Source organism: Parambassis ranga, chromosome 10, assembly GCF_900634625.1.
Source record: "Parambassis ranga chromosome 10, fParRan2.1, whole genome shotgun sequence".
Taxonomy (NCBI): domain Eukaryota; kingdom Metazoa; phylum Chordata; class Actinopteri; family Ambassidae; genus Parambassis; species Parambassis ranga.
The window spans coordinates 24,300,723-24,316,966 of record NC_041031.1 but is presented as its reverse complement, the minus strand read 5'-3'; the positions used below and the strand labels follow the sequence as shown (position 1 = coordinate 24,316,966).

The 16,244-nt window shown below is 50.3% G+C and overlaps 2 protein-coding genes across 2 annotated transcripts; one reads left to right on the top strand and one right to left on the bottom strand.

Annotated features, from left to right (window-relative positions):
• Positions 1–67: 67 nt before the first annotated feature.
• On the bottom strand, positions 68–8,434 carry b4galt1l (DP-Gal:betaGlcNAc beta 1,4- galactosyltransferase, polypeptide 1, like). The gene is made up of 6 exons (XM_028416586.1): positions 7,751–8,434; positions 3,432–3,667; positions 1,677–1,864; positions 1,090–1,212; positions 771–875; positions 68–694 (listed from the first exon to the last, which is right to left on the bottom strand). Exons 1-6 carry the CDS (start codon positions 8,037–8,039, stop codon positions 547–549), a joined length of 1,089 nt encoding a protein of 362 aa, XP_028272387.1. The 5' UTR covers positions 8,040–8,434; the 3' UTR covers positions 68–546.
• A 1,194-nt stretch (positions 8,435–9,628) lies between these two features.
• Positions 9,629–15,652, top strand: rest (RE1-silencing transcription factor). The gene is made up of 6 exons (XM_028415781.1): positions 9,629–9,783; positions 11,722–12,022; positions 12,097–12,660; positions 12,741–12,901; positions 12,977–13,060; positions 13,842–15,652. The coding sequence occupies exons 2-6, from the start codon at positions 11,757–11,759 to the stop codon at positions 15,644–15,646; spliced, it is 2,880 nt and encodes a 959-aa protein (XP_028271582.1). The 5' UTR covers positions 9,629–9,783; positions 11,722–11,756; the 3' UTR covers positions 15,647–15,652.
• Positions 15,653–16,244: the final 592 nt, after the last annotated feature.

Sequence of the window (16,244 nt, the reverse complement as noted above, 5' to 3'; positions counted from 1 at the left end):
ACACACACACACAGGTGCACTCACTCACACTCTCACACACACACACACACAGGTGCACTCACTCTCACACACTCACACACTCACACACACACACACAGGTACACTCACACACACACACACACACACACACAGGTGCACTCACTCTCACACACTCACACACTCACACACACACACACAGGTACACTCACACACAAGGCTGGGGTTTAGACCTGATCTGGTTCTGCAAACAGCTGATGGACTGAGGGTCCACTGACACTGCAAGACCTGCAGCAGTTGGCTGGAAACAACAGGTCTAAACCAACCCTGTTTGTTACCCACAATCCCCCACCAGTGACCCAGCAGGGCACCCCGATTGTCTGATTTTCAGAATAAAAGCCTCATTGGGCACACGTGGCAGCAGCAGTGTCTGACACACAGGCGCCCGATTGGTCACAGCCCACGAATCAGAGACAAGTCCTTAAAAAACACAAACTGTCAGTCTGTCTGTGCAAAAACAGCAACGATGAAGGAGGAGGCGGTGCCCTGCAGATCCCACCGGACCGGAGATCAAAGCTTCGGCCCCGTCTCAGGGTTCCCCACGACCACAGTGATCTTGGTGAACAGGTCCAGCTTGTCCACATGCAGCACCTCGTAGGTCAGCGAGTTGAGCCCGTCTTTGAACATGGTTTCTCTGGTGTGAGCGATCTGTGTGAACCTGAAGGTGGAACCAGAGCAGAGCCATCAGACCTGTACACCACGGGGGAAGAATAAAAACCTCTTTCCTGCGCTACCTCTGAGGGTTGGGCTCATTCTGCTCGTCTCGGCTGTGTCTGATCATGCGGCACTTCCCCACGTCTCCGCTCGGTCTGGAGATGGACATTCCTTTAGCGACCAGCCTAAGAGCAGACACAGCATGAAAAGCTGCAGTGACAGGCACTGAAACCTCCCCTGGAAGGCCCGTGGAACATGTGTCAACATGTGTCAACATGTGTCCACATGTGTCAACATTAACCTGTTCTGTTGACAACATCAAAGACGTTTGTTCACTGGAGCGTTTACAGCAGCACTTCGGCCTCACTCTGAAAGCTCACAGGGAGTCATGTGACCTACCTTCTATAGATGTCATCGTCCTCTCCTCCCCAGCCCCAGTAGTTGTTAGGGAAGCCATTGATCTTCACAAACTGTTCCTTACTGAGGGAGGAAACACCCCCGAAGTACTGATTGTACGGCAGCCTGCAGGGACACACACAGTTGAAATATTGAATCCCTTTCCACCGTTTTCAATCCTTGAGCAAAGCTGAGCTAACAGTCCACCCTCGTTCTCAGGGTTCATGCTGAACAATGTAAGCATCTAGTGGTTGGTGGACAAAATAATCTGTGGACAGAATGTTGACAAGTCTGCGTGTCTGCAGAGGACAGTCAAAGCAGAGACCGGAAGTGAGGGGACAGAAACCTTCAACTGTCTTCCTGACAGGAAGCCCTGCTGCACAGAGCATGTGAGTCCACGGGAAACAGGAAGTGTGGATTCTTGGCAGATTTATCAGCAAGAGGAAGAGAACCGTTTATCTGTCCCACAAGATGTCTGATGCTGTCCAACACCAGGTCTATCTTCATTCAGTATCTGAGTCAGATGCATTGTTTTTACAGCTCAACACAGGGGAGGAGCCAAGAAACAGCACCGTGTGTGAGAGACCCACCTAAAGCCAAACTTGTCCATGGACACGGACAGGTGCCGCGGCTGGCTGAAGCACTTGTAGGTGTTGCGGTCATCCATGGGGACGAGGTCGACGTCACTGAAGACGAAGCAGTCGTAGTCATACTCCTTCAGGGCCTCCATGTAACCCACGTTCAGCAGCTTGGCGCGATTAAAGGTTGCGTCTCCGTCCTGAGCCGGACAGACACAGGTTAGCAGGTGGCAGCTGTGTTCAGGGTTCATACTGTATGCGCTGCTGCTATGAAGAGAAACATCATTAACATGACAGAACAGCAGTTAAGACAACTCAGGTCCAGTTAATACAGTGAAAGCGACCCCTGGGGTGAACCAGTCCAAAGCCACTGTCTCTGATAGACCCGACAGGATCTCACACAGCGAGCTCAGCCTAAAAACACCAGCTGCTGTCTGACATCATCATCAGGTGTCAGTTAGGGCTGCAAACTGACACTGTAATTATCTGAGACATTCTGACACTATCTGAAGGCCCAAACTGCGTGGGCAGCCAGAAAAACTCATTTAGAGACTTTTAGACGGTCCTCTCCTGTGTCGCAGCAGGAGGCGCTCACTCTCTCTGCCTCGTCCTCTCTGTCCTGCCGACCCCTTCTTCTGTTTCTTTATCAGCTATCAGCAGGATGGTCCCCCCTGTGAGCCAGGTCCTGCTCCAGTTTTTTCCTGTTAAAGGGAGTTTCCTGCCACTGTCTTTTTTGTGTTTACTTGGTATTTGTGTCTCGGCCGCAGCATCCAGCTGTCTGTCGTTGTTTAAGTCTCTGTCGGACCCAGGTGGGGGAGGGCTGAGCCCTGAGAAAACACACATCCACCTAAATCGACCTAAACAGCAAAGTGAACCACACTGAACAGTTGTGGGTCTTTAATCATCAGACGGCCGAGCGACCCAGCTGTGGGTGATCAGTCTCTGACCTGGGTCAGAACACAGAATGACTGAGAAGGAGGACATCTACCTGCCCCGGCACTAAATATTGAACTAGACTACTGCACATCAGTGGTTCGGTGACAGATGGTGACGGACATCTGCTCGTCTGAGGATGAAACCTGTGTCCCCCATAGGCCAGACTGTCTCACCTGAAGTTCAGGGGTCAGACCGCGTTGTGTTCACTCAAAGCGCAGGAAATCAGAAAAGACAAGCCTGTGTTACCAGAGCGACCCTTCCGCCGGCTGCTATTGGCTAAGACCAAGCACTGGGCGGGTCTCTGCGTCTCCAGCCACCACAGCCATTGGTCAGAGCTGCCTGACATGCAAAGTAAGGGGTGAGGAGAGGGTAGGAGGTAAGAGACGTCATATGAGGAGGAGGAGGAACTAAAAGGATGAGGAGGAGCAGGAGGAAGACAGACAGGAGAGAAGAGAACATGTGAGTCAGAGCAGCAGACGAAGAAAAGCAGAGTGTGTGTGATGTGAACAGTGAATCCATACACACTCACACATCCTGGTAAGTGCGTGTGTCCTTGTATGTCCACACTGACACACACTCAACACACCCTGTGTGTTTACAGGTTTCTGTGGTTTCTGTGGTTTCTGTCAGGTTTAAGACCGTTCCAGGATGTTACAGTTCTCTTCAGGGACACACCCTGAGCTAACAGCAGCTAACCACCTCCCGCTACCTCACAGAGAACTACGTCAGTCTCTAACGCCTGACAGTGTTGGGCAGATGACTGCATCTGCACCGACACTTTAAGGTCACTGTCAAAGTGTGTTACAGACTGCAGATGGTGGAGCAGTGTACCTGGTTGATGACGTAGACCCCGTAGTCCAGCTGCTGCCTCTGCAGGATGGGGTGCAGATAGTACAGCCAGTACTTCAGGTGCTCATCTCGCTTGCGGAATGGGATGATGATGGCCACTTTCTGCAGGGCCTTGCAGTCTTTGGGCCTGAAGCGTCCACCTGGCCGCACGTGGGGGTTCTCCTTTTTTATCTGCTCCAGGGTGACGGGAGACTTAAACTCCACCCGCAGAGGACCCACTGTAGACACAAACACAAGTTAAACACTGGGACACGGAGGACTCTGCAGCTCCTTAGATCCCTCAGGTCTCTTTACCAACAGATCAAACAATGCACACAGGTCAGAGGCAACAATATGAGAAACCACACTCGGTTACAGTGTGTGACCATACGTGAGGATATACTGTGAGCACTGAGCTGAGGGTTGAATGTAGAGGGCTTTCCTTCTGATAAACACAGCATCACCGTGTTCACGGCAACACAGAGACGACAGCTCACAGAGAGGACAGCTCACAGAGAGGACAGCTTAAGGCTGTTCCATACTCCGCGAGACAAAGAGCGGAGAACGCGCTCCACGGGTGGTAAGAGATAAAAAAAAGGTCTTTTCCGCACTGAGGTACCATACTCCGCGAGACGCGTGTGTGCAGAACTCCTCATACGGCCCGCCCACTAAACTATAAGGAAAGACTTTACTGAGTTTTTTAACACACCACAAGGACTTGTGCCATGGCAAGAGGGCATTATACAGAGAGGGGGCCTGCAACAGCGTGAGATGTCCGGCGATGAGTTGTGAAAATGCGACATTAACAGTAACAATAGCAAAGATTCAGTGTTTGTGCCTTTATGACCACATTTGCACATCTACTGTGTTCCAATGTGCCTGCGATACTTCAAACTGTCCGGTGATGAGCTGTGAAGATGCGACATTAAAAGTAACAATAGCAAAGATATACAGACATTGTTAACGAGCCTATTATGCCCGGGTATGTAGGAGTATATAGAATGGTAATAACAGTCACCATCTGGTATGTGTGAACGGCTGTCTGGAGTTATTGGTGACAAATCACCCTGACTTGCCTTTCTTTCTTTCTTTCTTTCTTTTATTGCTCATCATGCAAAACCAGTATGGTCTTATCTAAATCTGTTGAATCAGTGCTGTTTATACACCTACCTATATACCTGGAGAGGCTCTTGCGCTTCTCCACTTTCATCACGCCCACAATAAATCCCGACCAATCACAGCATGGCTGCCGCACAGCCTTGAAAGACAAAGTTCGGCCCGGACCCTGTGCACAGGAGTGCGGATCAGCGGGCGGTCAGAGACAAAAAATGACGTCATTTTGTGGGCGTAACGTCTGCACGGGGAAAAATGTCTTTGTCTTGTGGAGTATGGATCCAGCTTCACAGAGACGACAGCTCACAGAGACGACAGCTCACAGAGACGACAGCTCACAGAGACGACAGCTCACAGTGTTCACACCGAGGTCATTTTGTCCTCAACTGTAAATGTAGTTTGAGGTTGTGTAAAGCATGAAATGTGTCAGGATTTCACTAAACCGCAGTCTGCACACTGATCAAGAATCAAGCATCTTTAATGTCACATGCAAGGTTCTGGTAGTTCTATTCTATCTGCTGGCCGGCCAGTTCTCCGTTTGTTCTCCGATCTGACCAATGCTGCTGCTGCTGCTTCAAATCAAAGCACTAACACAGCGGTTTACACTGTTACACAACTATTGCAACTGTGAGTGTGTGTCAGTCACAGTGACTGCACGGTCAGAGTCCATCAGTGATCCTTCTGATCCTTCATCAGCCTCTCTCTGTGCAAACATAGATAGAACAGAAATACTTAGATAATAAGACCCAGGCCTGCACTGCCCCAGACCGCCCTGAAGACTAGCTTGTTTCAAACTCCACAAGAGCAATGTGGAGTACACAACAAGGTTAGAGGTGCGAGCACACACAGACACACACACAGACACTAAACACATCTGGCTGCTGAACAACAGTAACAGCAGTTTAGAGGAACATGTTCGAAGCGGTGGAGGACGAAGGTTTGTTGTTACTCTTCGTTTACCTGAATGAGGGCTGATACTAGGGCTGCAACCATTACTCGAGTACTCGAGTAATATTCGAGGGTATAAATATATAAATCAGGTATCCACCTGCTGCTACATGCAGCCGCATCTATGGAAAAACGATGACATTTACGCGTGATCCGAGTACTCGAGTAATCAGCAAGAATAATCGGCAAGTATCCGAGTATCAAAAATACTCGTTTGTTGCATGATGATATTGAGCTAGTAATGTTCAGACAGGTGGGCGTGTATGATGACAGATACCATTTAGAAGGTGTGGATTCTGAGCTTCACTACACACAGGCCCACATTCTGACCAATCGCACAACCCAGGGAACAGAAGAAAGTGACGTCACTGTCTTCTGTAGTGTCTCTGATCTCCTGCAGTACATGACAACCTAAGACTACATGCATGCTTCATGTGAACTGTCTGTACCTGCTCTCTATTCCTGACTGCTGTAGCCCCGCCTCTATCAGGAAGAGGGCAGGTCTTTGCTGCTGTGCAAAGTTACGTTTTCAAAATGTGCGACAAAAATATGAATATATGTATTAAAGTGTAATAATTCAACATTAAAGTTCAAACCAGTGCGTTTAGAATGCTTGTAGAAGGTCAGTTTTCATGTAAGAACGTCTGTTCCACAGTCAAACTGTGAGCAAGGAGTCCAGCTGGGCTCAAACCAAAGACACAGCTAAGGAAACAGCATAACAACCAGACCGACAACAACCATCTGCAACCAACACGGTTACACAATCTGATCCAACCGAGACATTCATTCCCCCACCACAGGGGGACCAGCTTTCCCAGGAACAAAACTACACCAGTCCCATGAGCTTAGCAGAACTAAGTTCTTTGACCTTTCATGCAGGCACAAACAGTGTCGACGGGGACACGTCTGCCTCGGAGATGAACACAAACATCTGGTCTCTCCTCAGAGACTCGTAACCCTGCGAGCTGCTGCTGGCTTTCACTCCTCCCTCCCTGACAGAGCTGCTGCTGAAGATGATGGAAACCTAAAACCACAAAAGAGGAGGAGGGCCATCTACTCTGTCTCTGATTGGTCCACACGTCTCACATCTGGAAAAAATACAGGAAACATCCCAACTCACACAACTGCATCCATCTTTCCTCATGTCGTAATTTGATCCTGAAGAAGCTGTAAGAGCACAGCTGGGTCTAAGTCCTGTCAGCAGACACACACAGACACACACACAGACACACACAGAGACACACACACACACACACACACACACAGACACACACAGACACAGACACACACACACACAGACACACAGACACACACACACACACAGACACACACACAGACGCAGACAGACACACACACACACACACACACACAGACACACACAGACACAGACACACACACACACACACACAGACACACACACACAGACACACAGACACAGACACACACACACAGACACACACAGACACAGACACACACACACAGACACACACACACAGACACACAGACACAGACACACACACACAGACACACACAGACACAGACACACACACACAGACACAGACACACAGACACAGACACACACACACAGACACACAGACACACACACACAGACACACACACACAGAGTATACAACATGTCCGTCAGCTATAACCTGTGTGCTGCAGGTCTGCCTCAGCCCCTTCATGTTGGCAGCATCATGAATCCCAGCATGCCGAGCGTCACACAGGGCTCTGCTGATTAGCCCCAGCCACCTGCAGCTCCGTGTCTCCACTGATTAATTACCCCTAATGAGGAAGCTGCTGAGGCACGTCACAGTGTTTGTCAGGCTCATTACTCCAGCTGCCTGTTGTTAAAGTGCAGTTCCCTGCTCTCCTGAAGGGGCGCTGTCGTTCCTGTAAACAGTGTAGTTAACTCAGTCAAACTTTCCTCCCATCCTCCTCAGGAGAACCCGGGTCTGTGGGGCGGATGCTCTGCTCCACCAGTGAGCAGCAGGTACTAGAAACCGAGCTGATGTAAACACAGCAGCCAGCACGCAGAGCTGCCGTCCAGACACCTGGACCGCGTCTCTGAGAGGACTGATGCAGCAGTCTCTAAACTCCCTCTGCCAGGTCCTTCCTCACACAGCCCCGTGGGGGGTCTGTCCTCCCCACGCTATAAGGCTATAAGGCTATATGAAACAAGTGCAGTGACCAGCTCTCCTCAGATCAGACCCTAGTCCTCAGCCCTCTAACCGTCAGTGTCTGCCTCTGTGAAGCCTTACCCAGCAGAGGGGACGTCTCCGGGCACGCCTCTAGCTCCTTCTCCTCCTCCGTAGGCTCCTGGCTCTGGGTACCGTTCGGCTCAGGTCTCGGGGTCGGCGCTTGGCTCCTGCCCTGGTTGGTCTGCGAGACGTCATTATGGGACTGCTGGTTCTGAACGAAGGCGAACCGGATGTCCAGGGAGCGGACATAGAAGACGACGGTGACGGAGATGTGGAGCAAACAGAGCAGCACCACCAGCTTGCAGGTCCGGTGGAGGAGGGAGAAGTTGACGGGGGAGTCACCGGGCATCCTGACCGAGCCCGGAGCCGTTGATCCAGAGGGGACAGTGGAGGCTACGGACTCCGTGTTGGCTGAAAAGTTCTTGCGGCCAGGCGAAGCGGAGAATGTCCCGTGAGGGAGCGGACGGAGCGGGTTCGTGAAAGTTTGAGCTCCGCGTCAGTTAGCCGTTAGCCGCGTTAGCTTCCTGCTTCGTTCAGTTTCACACGGCGAGAATCAACCAGGAACCGTGGGCCGCTGGTTCCCTTGGAAGCGGTGGAAAACACACAGTGTCCACGCGTGGGTTCAAACGGAACCCGCCGGTCCGAAACGGCGAGCGGACAAGTCCCGGACAGAGTCGACAAACTTTCCTGGTTCTGAGAACTCCAAACTCAAGAACACGAAGTGATTTATTACACTTCCGGCCGCAGCTTTTCACAATAAGACTCCGCCTCAGCTCGTTGGGTCAGAACTCTGTCCGGTCTGTTAGCTGGTGTTACTTTGCAGTGTTTTATGAATTGTCACAACACACTTTACATGTTTTACTCTTAATGTTGAATGGGCTCAAATGAACGGGCTGAGTGGTTCATCCATTTTATTCAAACACGGCTTTAAAGCAAGAGAGCAGAGGTGCTGCGTCCAGTACTCATGCGCGTGAGCACAAACTAACACGGGACCGTAAACAGGTGACACGTAGACCAAACCTTTATTTTGAAGGCTGAAACAACTCGCTTCCGGGGTGTTTCCGCTGGTTGAAGCAGCTGGGAGCAGCTCGGGGAAAGGGGCGTGGCTCGCGTCGCTATCAGCCTGTGACGTCAATCCAGCACCAAAGGGTAATCAATGATTAATCAGCCTTTAGAGTTTGATTGATCAGCTGTGATTTAGTTATCGAATCCGAACTTAGCTTCAGTTTGGGGGGGGGCTTTTAATTCACCCATTATTGATTATTGATTGATATCACCTGTAAGGTCAGAGGTCACAAAGTCTGCTGTGAAACACACTCATAATGTTTTAAAAGGTTAGTGAGATTGAGGCGCCGCGGTGTGGTGAACAGGTGGAGATGCAGCCAGCAGGTGGGCCGAGGCTGAGCCCTGTCACTGAGACTGTGGGAACACACTGCAGATATAACCCGACAATAAACATGGTGAGGTCTGACTGAAGCTGCCCTACTGAACCGGTCCTACTGAACCGGTCCTACCGGTCCTACTGAACCGGTCCTACTGAACAGGTCCTACTGAACCTACTGAACCGGTCCTACTGAACAGGTCCTACTGAACACGGTCCATTCCCTCCCCACACAGAGTTCTGTTGGTGTTCTGTTGGAGTTCTGTTGTTGTTCTGTTGGAGTTCTGTTGGAGTTCTGTTGGTGTTCTGTTGGTGTTCTGTTGGAGTTCTGTTGGTGTTCTGTTGGAGTTCTGTTGTTGTTCTGTTGGTGTTCTGTTGGAGTTCTGTTGGAGTTCTGTTGTTGTTCTGTTGGAGTTCTGTTGGTGTTCTGTTGGTGTTCTGTTGGTGTTCTGTTGTTGTTCTGTTGGAGTTCTGTTGGAGTTCTGTTGGTGTTCTGTTGGTGTTCTGTTGTTGTTCTGTTGGTGTTCTGTTGGTGTTCTGTTGGTTCATCTTTATTTCAGTAACTTCAGGGCTGCGGCTCAACAGGAGCGACGCGCTGACGTCACGGCCGTACGTCCTGTGTTGGAATGTGCGGAAACTTCTGTTCACTTTTCTGTCTGCGCTGTTCGTCGAAGAAAACCCTTCAAAGCCAGGAAAGCCGTCGTGAAACAGGGTAAGTCTGTGCGGGGGGACCGTGCTGTGTCCGGGCTGCCGGCCGGGAGGTGTCCGGCGGAGCGCGGAGCTGCCGGGGCTTCGCTGAGGGAGCGGAGCGGCTGTAAAGTTGTTGCAGTTCGTGTAAAATGGAGGCGGTGAAGAAGGCGCTGTCCGGGGCTGATCAGGACCATGGCTAACACTCCGACACCCTGCCCGCTTCCGGTGGCCCTGCAGCCGCGGAGCGCCTCGGCGCGCCCGCTGGAAGCCAGTGGAAGCTCGCTGAAACTTTACAGCTGCTCCGGACCACGAGTGTCGCAGTTTGAAGCGCGCTTCCGCAAAGTTTTCTCAAACTCTGAAATGGTCGCTGGGCAGGAGCTCCTCCCGCTGCAGGGAGTCATGAAGCGGCGAGGCAGACCCGGACCGCGGGGTCACCCTGACAGCCTGAGGTCTGAGGACCTGATCCCACTCTCGACGCTTCATCCTCAGCTGCACTAACAGACCTGTCCCGGGCTCAGGGCAAACTTTAACACAGATTTAAACACGTGAAGTTAGTCAGATGTTTGTGTCTGTAACTCTTTAAAGTTGCTCGCTGGACTTTTAGTGCGGATAAAGTTCTGTTTGAGCCGTGCTGGAGGTGTGTGTCGGTGTGTGTAGCTGTTTTCTTTTCTGTGTGTGTCTTTGTGTGTAGCTGTTTGTCGTTGTTTTCTTTTCTGTGTGTGTCGCTGTCGACTGAGCTGTGGTGCTGTTTCAAAATGGCCGACACACTGTTCAGCAGAAGTTAGAGCTGACTCTCCGAGTGAAAGTACCCCGTTACTGCCAAAAGGCCCATGAGTCCTTCAGAATAAAAGCACGCAAGGGCTCACGTCACACTGTGTTTTCTGACGTGTGTGTTCACAGAACAAGTATTTAGTCAGAACAGCGTATTAACAGAACACCAGTGAAGGAAGGAGGTCACTCCAGCAGTGCTGGAGGAAGTACTGAAGTAAAAGTACAAATACCCAGCAAAATATATAAAAATCAAGTAAAGGTAGAAGTGCTACATCAACAATCCTACCTAAGTAAAAGTCTTAAGTACTTTTAAATGTACTTAAGGAATTAAAAGTAAAAGTACTCACACTGAATATATGTGATTGATTTCCAAAGGATCTGAACAGGTTAAAATAATCAAAGTAAAATGGAGCATGTGTAGTTAATGTCCATGTTGAGTCCAGAAGCAGCTGTGGACAGGTCTGTGTGTCATGAGGCAGGCTGTGGGCATCAAGTGAACAGAGAGGCTGCTGATAACAAACAGGCATTCAGCATGTTTACTGTGTCAGTGTTCCTGCTGTAGATTCATGTGATGATTCATGTTCATCAGACATTCATGGATGGACCTGTGTTAGCAGACAGCAGCTAACTAGTTAGCTCACTGAGCCAGAGCACCGGCATCATGACTGAGGCTCATTATAGAAACACAGCGTGACACCAGCTCCATGCAGAGTCTGACCTCACATCAGTCCAGCACTGTGTTCATCACATGGAACAAGGAACTACAGACACTGGAGACATGTAGTGGAGGAGAAAGGACAGGGGACAGCTGCAGCATGGAGTCAGAGGAGAAAGGATGAGCTGTTATTTTTAGTTAAGTAAAGTAACGAAGTACAAATACTTAGTTACTTTCCACCACTGCTGGGCAGCAAGTGTTTTGTGTGAAAGATCTGTAGAATCATTATTTATTCAAATAAAATGTGACGTCATTACACACGTGGCTTTATATCAGCAGAACACTGATGCTTCAGAGTAAAGGTAACGATACAGAAGAGTCTTACTGAAAGTGTCTGATGATGTTGACACCTTCGTTTTGTGTTCTATATAACGGTGCAGACCTGTTCACAGCTCCCCTCTGAACACACTCACTCTCTCTCAGCTGCTCTGAGTGTGGCGGCCATGTTTGATCCTTCATGTCGTTGTCTTGCAGCTTTCCGTGTGCCGAGGTGAAGAACTGATTTCATCATGGCGTCCCAGACTATGTTCTCAGTGGAAATGTTTCCTGTGGGTGTGTCACTGATGGAGGATGGACAGAGTCTGAACGACATGCCCAGGAACACGCTGCCTGCCCCTCAACTCGTTATGCTGGCCAATGTGGCGGCAGTGACTGCAGCAGAGGGTGGCGGCGGCGGCAGCGGGTGTGATGGCAGCGTGGCAGACGAGAAGGAGATGATGGAACTCAAGACTGTGGGATGCAGCTACTCAGACAGCGAGGACGAGAGCATCATCAGGTGAGCAGTTCGAGCCAATCAGATGTTTCGGTGTAGCTCTAAACAAAAGTCTAAATCAGCCTGTGTGTGAGCAGGTACAGCTATGACAACCAGAACCGCAGAGAGGTGTGTATCGTTGAGTATCCAGAGTCTCCGGGCCCAGGCAGTGACATTGTGGCGGTGGGAAATGATGCAGAGGAGAATGACGACAGGGACAAAGCTGAAGACCTGTCCCACCGGCCTCAGCTCCGCTCCTCTTCCACCAGCTCCAAAACCCCTCAGCAGGCTGCCAAACCCAAAGATGGTCCCACGGCTGCTGCGCCTGAGAGCGGGAAGAAGAAGAAGCCTTTCCACTGTAAACCATGTCACTTCCAGGCTCAGAATGAGCAGGAGTTCGTGGAGCATCTTGGCACTCACGGCGTCAGCAAGATGATTGTGGTGAACCGAGTGGAGGGGCGCAGCAAAGCCAAGGCCAAAGAGGCAGAGCCACCCCAGTCCCAGGTGGGGGAGGCAGGGGAGGCAGAGAGCGGTGGGGAGGCAGCGACTGCAGGTGACACCAAGGGGCTGATCAGGTGTGAGCGATGTGGCTACAACACTAACCGCTATGACCACTACATCGCCCACCTGAAACACCACAGCAAGGAAGGCGAGGACCACAGGTAAGAGCTGCACCTGGGCAGTGATCTGACGGGTGACTGGTGACAGCGTGTGTTAAAGAGCTGCTGCTGCTTCTCTGCAGGGTGTTCAAGTGCACTCTGTGTCCATACACCACCGTCAGCCAGTACCACTGGAGGAAACACCTGAGGAATCACTTCCCCAGCAAGCTGCACACCTGCAGCCAGTGCTCCTACTTCTCTGACCGCAAGAGCAACTACATCCAACACATCCGGACACACACAGGTAAGACGACCCCAAGTCAGCGTCCTGCTTTATCTGCTCCGTATGGACAAGTGATGTTTTCCCTCTGCTGTACAGGTGTCCGTCCCTTCCAGTGTCCATACTGTGACTATTCCAGTTCACAGAAGACCCACCTGACCCGTCACATGAGGACTCACTCAGGTGAGTCATCAGTGAGACGATGCAGAGCTTAGGGACCTACTGATCACTACATTTAGTGTTTGACACAAGTACTGAGCTGGAAACTCTGACTGATCAACAACTGTACACAGCAAGTGTCCCATTCCACACAATGGCTGCATCACCCCGCACAACAATGCTGTCCTATTTCAAAGGCTCCTTCGAGAGCTTTTCTTGGTAGTAGACACTAGATCACAGTGGGCTAGACCGGTTGCGGTCCTCACTGTCGGGGAGAAGAAGGCTGCATTTGAAATGGGACACTGTTGTTGAACTGGTAGTTCAGAAATACATTCTCTGATGGATGTGGTGCCTGAGCTAAGTTCCTTTACCCACCTAATAGAACTAATGTGGACTCTGGACTGGTCCCTGGACCTGAGATGTAGAACAAGGAGGGGGTTTTATAGAAATGATGTTGTTTCTGTTGCTCTGACTGACTCTGATTCTGTTTGTGTTGCTCCCTCTGAAGCCATCGATGTTGGATAAACATGGTATGAACAGCTGTCCTGTGTTTGTTGTGTTGTATTACTGTGGTTGACACAGAGAAGATAAGTCTGTAAACAGTGTGTGTCCTGGTTTATCTGCTTTGGTGTGAATGCTTCTGCATGAACAGTGCTTCAGTTACAGTCTCAGCACCGGACACCCTTCACAGACATACATAGAGGCTAATGATTTAGCGCAGACATAGTCAGTGACTGTAAGATTGTTCTGCTACTCCTACCTGTGCGTGCAGCTCTGTAACTCCCTCTCATCTTCCTGTGTGTAGGTGAGCGTCCCTTTAAGTGTGAGAGCTGCTCCTACCTGGCAGCCAACCAGCACGAGGTAACCCGCCATGCCCGGCAGGTTCACAACGGCCCAAAGCCTCTGTCTTGCCTCTACTGTGACTATAAGACCGCCGACCGCAGCAACTACAAGAAGCACGTCGAGCTGCACCTCAACCCACGGCAGTTCCTTTGCCCACTCTGCAAGTATGCAGCCTCCAAGAAGTGCAACCTGCAGTACCACATCAAATCCAGGCACTCCGGCTGCAATGTCTCCATGGATGTCTCCAAGGTCAAACTGCGTGTGAAGAAACCCAGCCCTGATGGCACAGAGGACAATACCAAAGCAAACAAATCTGATGTTTCTTCCAGCATCGAAGAGGACTTTGACATGGACGAGGATGTGGAAGATTCAAGCCCCATCAATCTGTCTATCAGAAAGAGCAGCAGGCCCAGCATCGCCCAGCTGGTGCAAAACGAGGCAACTGACAAGGCTCAGAAGAAATCCACTTCAGACAAAGTATCAAAGGTAAAGGACAAAATAGAACCAGAGAAAAAGGTCACAACGAGGCAGAAGAAGGCAGAAAAGGTCAGAGAAAGTCCCGAAGATGCTGCCGTCAAAGAAACCCAGATGAACTCAGTAGCTGCTGTCAGTACAGAAAACAAGATGAGGAGACGAGTCAAGAGGCCTCAGGCAGAGAAACCAGCCACTGAGGACCAAGAAGAAACACCCATCTCCCAAAAAGATCAAATGGAAACAGAGAAATCTGACCAGCAAAGTTTGGAGGAAAGGCCAGAGAAAGATCACCACAACAGCAGTGGGAAGGTGAACAAGCACATCTGTAAGTCCAGGAAGTCTGGATCAAAGAAGTCAGAGAATGTTACAGAGCATGTTAAAGCTGCTCTGCAGAAACCTCATGGTCCAGAAAAGAGCCAGAAGGAAAAGGTGGTAAAGGAGAAAGCTGCAAAGAGGAAAGCAGTGGAGGCCCTAGATCTTTCCCAACCCTCTGATACTGCATCCAAGGCCAGGAGGCTGAAGGTGACAGCAGCTGCTTCAGGAGACGGCAACAAGTTTGAGTCCGGCCCAACAGGTCACAAGACCAATGAGGCAAAGCCTGTAAAGCAGAAGAAGTCCAGAAGTTCCAACAAGAAATCCACAGGCTGTCAAACTGCACGCCCCGCCTCCACAAGCCCTCAACCAGCCATGGATGCAGTGAAGGACGAAGTGAAGTCTGCCATCAGTCTGTCCTCAGAGGCCCCAGAATCTTTCTCTCACAGCCCGACACAAACTACTGACCCTGACCCAATGAGGAGCAGCCCTGCAGGAACACTGGCCTCAGCCACGGCAACACAAGCAGAAAAGACTGTGAACAAACCGCCGGAGGGTGTTTCACCTTCCTGCAGCTCGGGAGAGGACACTCCCTCTCCAGCTGAGGAGCGGCCTGCGCCAACCTTCTTGAAGCCCACATCACCACCTTCTCTGGTGCTTCCAGGCCAGCGAAACAAACCTACCGATGCCGAGGACGATGAGGGCATCCACAGTAGCCACGAAGGGGGAAGTGACATCAGTGACAGTGCATCGGAAGGCAGCGATGACTCTGGTCTTAACGGAAACGGTGCTGGGTCGGGTAAGATGGCCAATGACCCTGAAACGCCCACTGAAGAGATCCCAACACCAACAGAGCTTAAGAGTCTCATGTGCATCTTCTGCGACCGCACATTTCCCATGGAGGCAGCGTACCGTCGCCACCTGAACCGCCACCTGGTCAATGTCTACTACATGGATGACACCGGCAAAGCACAGAAATGAAGACCTGTGTCACAGCACACATTCTCCACTAGAAGAAGCTACATGCACATCATCGGCTCAGCGTTCAGGGTCCAAGCACCAACTTCAGGACGGTTCTGTGGTGACAGCATCAGATTATGTCCGTGTGTCACGTGTGTCGATGGCAGGGATGTGATTTGCTCTGGTAGCAGCGGCGGAGTTGACGGATCATTTTTTAAACATTTGGTGCCTTTGACAATCAGCTGTACAGTTTTTTAGTTGTTTTCAGAATTAATTGCAGGTAAATGGTTTAACATGCTTCAGTTGTTGTAGACGATAAACATTAACTCGTACTAAACAGGTGTATTCATCGTTGTTAACGTTAGCATCGTTTGAGTTCAAATGTAACGGTCGGTCTCTCTGTAAATACTTTAGTGCAATATTCTCTTCAGTCAGACGCCAAAGTGTTTCTTTCTTACTGTAAAACATACGTGCAGATAGATAGTTGATGTTAAAGAGCTGCAGGCTCGTCTGAAAAAACACTATGTACACATACGTACTCTGTTACTGTACAAATTATTAGTGTGTCTCAAGTATAACCTGCATCCTTTGTTTTTCTGGTCTTGTGTAAATAAAGTTA